At 41.2% G+C, this 7,399-nt stretch overlaps 1 protein-coding gene across 3 annotated transcripts in view; it reads left to right on the plus strand.

Annotated features, from left to right (window-relative positions):
• noxa1 (NADPH oxidase activator 1) overlaps nucleotides 1-7,399 on the plus strand; it is a 23,064-nt gene that overhangs the window by 9,408 nt on the left and 6,257 nt on the right. For all 3 annotated transcript variants that reach the window (XM_014024001.1, XM_014024002.1, XM_014024003.1), the window contains 7 exons: nucleotides 497-631; nucleotides 3,386-3,493; nucleotides 5,971-6,030; nucleotides 6,119-6,156; nucleotides 6,263-6,407; nucleotides 6,869-6,937; nucleotides 7,138-7,225. In XM_014024001.1, coding sequence (XP_013879455.1) covers nucleotides 497-631; nucleotides 3,386-3,493; nucleotides 5,971-6,030; nucleotides 6,119-6,156; nucleotides 6,263-6,407; nucleotides 6,869-6,937; nucleotides 7,138-7,225 — 643 coding nt within the window. The remainder of the gene's footprint in view (nucleotides 1-496; nucleotides 632-3,385; nucleotides 3,494-5,970; nucleotides 6,031-6,118; nucleotides 6,157-6,262; nucleotides 6,408-6,868; nucleotides 6,938-7,137; nucleotides 7,226-7,399) is intronic.

The raw sequence follows: 7,399 nt of genomic DNA on the forward strand, positions 1-7,399 counted from the left end.
ACACACACACACACACACACACACACACACACACACCTGTGAACCAACAATGTCTCATTGGTTGAGGCAGAAAAAGGAGTCTGACAACCTCACATACTTTTCATGGGCACATCAGACATGTTAAACCTGCTCACCCAGAATGCACCTGTGCATGCCTTCAGTCAGGAGCAGTCTCACTGAAATGACTATTAAACTATAAGAGCAGTTACAGTGTTAGTATAAAACATAATTCACCTGAATAAAAAAAACATGCAAAGAATGCAGACGGCATTAATAATAATTAGGATTTTTATATTTTGCAACACAGAAATCTTTCTCCTAAATGGTTCAAAYCACAGTAAAGTTTTTGTCCTACAGGGTAAAAGTAATTTAGCAATGACAAAWGTCTGTTGAGTTTGATGACATAACCTCTGTTGGCTGCAGTAAGTGATGCTACAGAGACTTTTACATATTCATGGGCTGGTGCTGAAATTTGTTATTGTAATTTACCCTCTAGGTGTTACATAATGCAGCAGCTGTGTACTGTCAGATGGGCCACTGGGACCAGGCCAAAGACGTTCTGTTGACCACCTCCCAGGAGAGAGGAGGGGGACGAGTGGGAAACATCGAGGTGGATTTGGACAGCATACAAGTGAGTGCTGCAACCTACCACTCTGACTGGAAAGGGCATAAAACAAAAATAATGACTGGTGGGAAACTTTCAGAGGCAGTTTGTTTATCAGTGTCGATTTATGCCCTAACCCTGAGGGACAAGATTTTCWACTGTCAGGAAAAACTGGTTTGTTTGCAAACCATTATCATATCAAGGAAAAACAAGACTGTGTGATCAAGCATGCTGACATGCTGCATGTCACTTAGCAAAATAAGAAAGTCACATTTACATGATCCATACTGTAGTATACACAGTGTGTGCAGCGGGTAAAATAAGTATTGAACACGTCATCATTTTTCTCAGTAAATATTTTACTAGAGGTGCTAATGACATGAAATTTTCACCAGATGTCGGTAACAACCCAAGTGATCCATACATACAAAGAAATCAAACCAWAAATGTCCAGAAATGAAGTTATTTGTAATAATGTGGAATGGCACAGGGAAAAAGTATTGAACACATGAAGAAAGGGAGGTGTAAAAAGGCATGGAAAGCCAAGACACCAGCTGAACTCTCTCAGTAATTAGAAAGCAAGCCTGCCCCTTGTCAGTGCAAGTTAATATCAGCTGGTTCAGTCCCAAATGATGGCCAGGTATCACAAGAACCATCTGATGATGGGTAAAAGTAAAGAGCTCTCTCAAGACCTTCACAACCTTATTGTTGCAAAGCATAATGATGGCATCGGTTACAGAAGAATGTCTAAACTTCTGAAGGTTCCAGTGAGCACTGTTGGGGCCATAATCAGAAGTGGAAAGAACATTATTTCACCATAAACCGACCACGACCAGGTGCTCCTCACAAGATTTCTGACAGAGGAGTGAAAAGAATTATCAGAAGAGTTGTCCAAGAGCCAAGGACCACTTGTGGAGAGCTTCAGAAAGACCTGGAATTAGCAGGTATGATTGTTTCAAAGAAAACAATAAGTAATGCACTGAACCACCATGGCCTGTATGCACGCTCACCACGCAAGACTCACTGCTGAAGAAACAGCATGTTGAAGCTCCTTTAAAGTTTGCTGCACAACATTTAAACAAGCCTGTGTAATACTGGGAGAATATAGTCTGGTCAGATGAGACCAACATTGAACTGTTTGGATGCCAGAATACACATCATGTTTGGAGGTCAAATGGCACTGCACATCAGCCCAAAAACACCATACCAACAGTGAAGTTTGGAGGTGGGAACATCATGGTGTGGGGCTGTTTTTCAGCATATGGTACTGGCAAACTTCAAATAATTGAAGGAAGGATGAGTGGAAAAATGTACAGAGACATTCTTGATAAAAATCTGCTTCCATCTACCAGGATGATGAAGATGAAACGTGGCTGGACATTTCAGCAAGACAATGAGCCCAAACACAAAGCCAAGGAAACTCTCAGTTGGTTTCAGAGAAAGAAACTAAAGCTGCTGGAATGGCCCAGCCAATCACCTGACCTGAATCCAACAGAAAATCTATGGAAAGAACTAAAGATCAGAGTTCATAGAAGAGGTCCACGAAACCTTCAAGATTTGAAGACTGTTTGTGGAAGAATGGGCCAAAATCACACCTGAGCAATGCATGCCACTAGTTTCTCCATACAGGAGGCGTCTTGAAGCTGTCATTGACAACAAAGGCTTTTGTACAAAGTATTAGATAAATTTCAGTAAGTGTGTTCAATACTTTTTCCTTGTGCCATTCCACATTATTACAAATAACTTMATTTCTGGACATTTATGGTTTGATTTCTTTGTATGTATGGATCACTTGGGTTGTTAYCRACATCTGGTGAAAATTTCATGTCATTARCACCTCTAGTAATATATTTACTGAGAAAAATGGTGACGTGTTCAATACTTATTTTACCCGCTGAATATACACAGCAGTAATCAGCACTAAACCAAATAGTAACAGGCAGTTCAGCTGTATTTAAGTAAACCTGATTAAATCAGTTTAACTCAGGGAAAGGGATTTTGATTTAMAACTGCCTAATTAAGAAGTTTCTTTGCTGTCTGCTGCAGTCCAGAAACAGCCAGGTGACTCACTGGTTGCCACTAAYCTCCCATCACAGCAGACACCTGCAGGGAGACCTGGCTGCAAACAGGACCCAGCAGAACTCTAAGAACCAAAGACATAAAAACTAAGTGACTCAAGGAATATAAGACATGGCAACGGTCCTCCAACAAGAAGCCCAAAATCTGAAAATTTAACGGCAAAAATAAATTTATTTAAGATAAATGCAGGTGATTTAAACCCTCTGGTGCCCCTGGGTCAAAACGGTCAGGACAGGAAATTTTGTGTATTTACTGTTTTAGTCAAATTTAGAATTTTTATTTAGTGAATGGAGTATGCTGGGTCCTCGAGAGGACTGACAGATGCTCCACACCATTGTCACGTCTGTCCCCTTCTCTAATATGATTCTATGATGGCTGAGCCCCTCTGGTCTTCAAGAGCCTCTGTTGTTATGCTTTATTAGTTTCTTTGCTCCAACACACCTGATTTGGTGACTGAAGTACCTCTTCATGTTCCCAGTGTTCCCAGTGTTTCCAGTGTTCCCAGTGTTCCCAGAGTTCCCAGTGTTCCCAGTGTTTCCAGTTTTCCCTAAGTTTTACAGTGTCCCCAGTGTTACCAGTGTTCCCTGTATTCCCAGTGTTTCCAGTTTTCACAGTGTTCCCAGTGTTCCCTGTATTCCCTGTGTTGAATGATTACTTTAAATAGTACAGAGAAATACATTTATATAACTTCTTTTGAAACAGAGGCGGGTCCACCTGACTCCTCTCCTGGTACCTGAAGGTGTGGTGTTTCGTCCCAGGAAACAAGAGATTGAGCAGCTGCAACAAAGGGACTTCTTGGGGAAAGCTAAGGTATTGTGTCAGGTGGAAACATGACATGCAGTGTGTTTAAAAAGTATTCAGATCCCATTCACTGTTTAACATTTTGTTGTGTTGCAGTCTCTCGCTACTTTCTCTGAAACCAACTGAGAGTTTCCTTGGCTTTGTGTTTGGGCTCATTTAAAATCTTTCTCAATAATCTGCTGTCATGACCTCATTCTGACAACATGAAAAATAATAGAATATAARTTACCTTTATTGTCCCTCAGTGGGGAAATTCTGGTGGGAGAAAAGAGAGTTTTTAAACAATTTTGTGAATTTAGTTTATAAAACATTAATTTCTAGACACTTTACATAACATTTATAGTCTACACAACTATTGCAGAAGTTCCAGCCTTGAGGTTTTTTTTTTTTTGGTTTCAGGCAACAAACTTTGCAAACATAAATTGGAAGATTTTCTTTTTCCAATCCTCTGAGGGTCAGTCCAGTTGGATGGGATCATTTTCAGATCTCTCCAGAACTGTTTGATAGGATGCAGGWCAGGTCTCTGGCTGGTCTGCTCTAAGCTCTGTGGTCTTCACTGTGAACTTTGAGTCATCATTATGTTGGAAGGTGAACTTCAGACAAGTCTGTTTCCTGAGTCATGTGGAAACAGGTCTTCAGTGAGACTATCTTTGTACTTTTCTCTCTTCAGGTTTCCATTCCAACAGCCAAATGCTACCACCATCATGTTTTGTTGTTGGACAGACGATAAGCAGTGCCTCCTTTCCTTCAGATATGATATTTAGAATGGACCCAAACACTTCCATCTTTGTTTCATCAGACTAGACAGTCTGAAAGTCTTTCAAGCWGCTTGGAAGYRTTTTTCACTGAGGAAATGCTTCAGTCCACTCTGACATAACACCAGACTGGTAAAGACCTGAAGTTCTGGTTGTCCCTCTGGACCTTAGTCCCATATCCACACAGGGTACCTGAAGCTCAGCCAGAATGGCCATCAWGGTTTTGGTCACCTTTCTTACCAAGACCCTTCTACCTGGACTGGTCAGTGTGGTGAGGTGACAGCTCTGGGAAAAGTCCTGAWAGTACCAAACTTCTTCCATTTGAAAATGTTGGAGGCCACTGCATTTTGAGGAACCTTCATCTATCCATCCATMCATTATCTATACCCGCTTCTTCCTTTCAGGGTCACTGGTGTCCATATCCAGCAGACACAGTGTGAGGGGCGGGGTACACCCTGGACAGTTCACAAGTCCATCACAKGGCCACACATAGAGACAAATGAGACAAACTGTAAGGAGTTGGCTTGGTTGGTTTGAACCCCAAAATGCAGGTCTGAGTGAGGGTGGCAAAAAAAGTTTATTAAGACAAAAAAAAACAAAGTGCTGGCGTGGCAGCAAACAAAAACAAAGGATTTGGGCAGGATCAAGAACATGAATAAAGAGCATGARAACAAGGAACAAGAGATCGCAAACAGTAAACAAGGATCTGACACCAGACTGAGACAAGACAGGACTTAAATACACTGACAATTAATGGACAAACTGAGAAAACCTGGTGAGAAACACAAGGGTGACTAATCAGACAAATAAGGGGCAGCTGGGCTGAGACACACTGGGGAACATACAGTAGAAAGACAAGGAAAACCAAGGTGAAAACTGACAAATCATGACACAAACAACCATTCACTCTCTCACTCACACAATTTAGAGTTATCAATGAACCTAACAGTCATGTTTTTGGTCTGTGGGAGACAGATGGAGTGCCTGGAGATAACCTACACATGCAGAGAGAGTGCTACCTACAAAGGTCCCCAGGGTGGGATTTGATCTTTTGACCTTCTGAGAGGCATCAACTCTACCTACTGAGCCACTGTGCTGCTTCCGTGTAGCAGAAATACTCTGTAGCCTTCCCTGGAACAGTTCCTTTGACCTCCTGACACTGACCTCCTGACACTGACCTCCTGACTTTGACCTCCTGACACTGACCTCCTGACACTGACCTCCTGACTTTGACCTCCTGACACTGACCTCCTGACTTTGACCTCCTGACACTGACCTCCTGACCTGGTTTTGCTGTGATTGTCAGTTAAGGGTTCTTCTATAGAAAAGTGTGTGCTTTTCTAAATTATGTCCTATCAATCAAACTGACCACATGCAGAATCTGTCATGTCAAAACATCTCAGCAGTGATTAAAAAAGAGGAGGAACTAAAGCTAAATGTCAAATGTTGGTACAAAAAGTTTGAATACTAGTTTAGATGTGATTTTTTTTTCCTTTTCTGTGAATTTACAAAACTGTGCAAATGTTTCTACCTTGGATACTGAGAGTAAATGTACGATACTGGAAATAAATCAAACCCACAGTAGCATCAAAGGTCAGACTGCTTTCTGCAGCTGCTTCATGCTTTCAGAAATGCAGTTTTTATTCTATCATCAGTCAGATCATTTCTGTAGTTTCCTGTGTTTCATGTGATGAGTAGTATCTAGTAATGTTTCATGTTCTTGTGCTSCAGGTCATTTCTTCTTTGATTCCCAATGATGATTTTGGAGGTTTTGAGCCTCTGAGGGATCAGGTCAGTCTGACCTCTGTGCAATCACACATAAAATACTCCTGTCACTCAATCAATGGGCTGACTGATGGTCTCCATGCTTTCTTTACAGAAACCCGGCTTCTATGAACCCAAGATGGAGGGATCTCAGTGAGTATTCTTCAATTTTGCAGGACCTGTTTGAGCTACACTGCATCTTAGTAAATCAGCACCTGATGGAAGTCTGTGATGGTTTTTCTTCTTTTGCATTTTGTAGAGAGAAAGAGTCTCGCTACATGCGTGTGCGGCGTCCTTTCATGGCTCAGGGCCCGGGACAACTGACTGTGCCTGGAGGAGCCATGGTGTTCTTATTTGGGGAGGAGGACAGAGACGGAATGATAAATGTCATATTTGATGGACAGGTRGGACAGATGACCCCAACACATCCTCATTCTTTAAACTGGAAAACAAAGGAATACAGTGTGAAAAAAAATGAAACTTAACCATTGAAATAAAAATAGTCAAAGCTAATGCTAAAACTAACTTAAACTAAAAGCAAATTCAATGTTATAACCCTTCGTATAAGCAGTGAGAACTACTGCCCTAATTCAAGAAGACCAACACTGCTGATCAACATYAGGAATATAAAACTGACTCTAAAATTCTCAACACAAAATCTGAGCACCAGCTCACCTCATCACTTCTCACATTGTTAGACACATCCCATCAGAAGACGATCTCARGCTATGTCAGCTTGGCATCACATGAAATCAACCAGTGCTGATATTAAACAGTGTAGGTTGAGTAAAAGTGATTTTAGCTTTGAATGAAAAAACAACAAATCTACTGTACATGTTYATGATTAGAACTGATCTTCTTTCAGAGGGGACTCCTGCCTGCGGCCTTCTTAGAACCTGCTGATGTCAAGACACCCAAAGGCAAAAAGGACAATGTAATGAATCAGTTCATCCATATATGAATATATTTTTTGATTTCCTTTCAATAAAACAGAAAAAAGATTTATATTTTAATGATGTCACTGAGGTAAACTTGTAAATGAAATAACAGCTCCTGGCTTCCTGAAGAGAAATAAATCCAGTGACATTTGGCTAAATTGAAGAAACAGTTTAAAGGTCTTTGTCTCTTCCACAGAGACCTCCCAGTGGAATCCCCCTCCCACCAGAACTGAAGCCACCCACACGCCCGCAGGTYCAACCAAAAGCAGCAGCCCCCCCTCGAGGTAAAACTCGAAAACATTTCTAATACTTTGATTTTTAATTGAGACTTTTTTTAGCTCAGGAGACACAGACGTCTCCACCATCTGTCTATGGCTGCATTTTCCTGAAAAACCATCCACACCAACTAGTAAAAACAAGGGCGCATACACACACACACACACACACACACACACACA

This window comes from Austrofundulus limnaeus, unplaced genomic scaffold (genome assembly GCF_001266775.1).
Source record: "Austrofundulus limnaeus strain Quisiro unplaced genomic scaffold, Austrofundulus_limnaeus-1.0 Scaffold402, whole genome shotgun sequence".
NCBI lineage: Eukaryota > Metazoa > Chordata > Actinopteri > Cyprinodontiformes > Rivulidae > Austrofundulus > Austrofundulus limnaeus.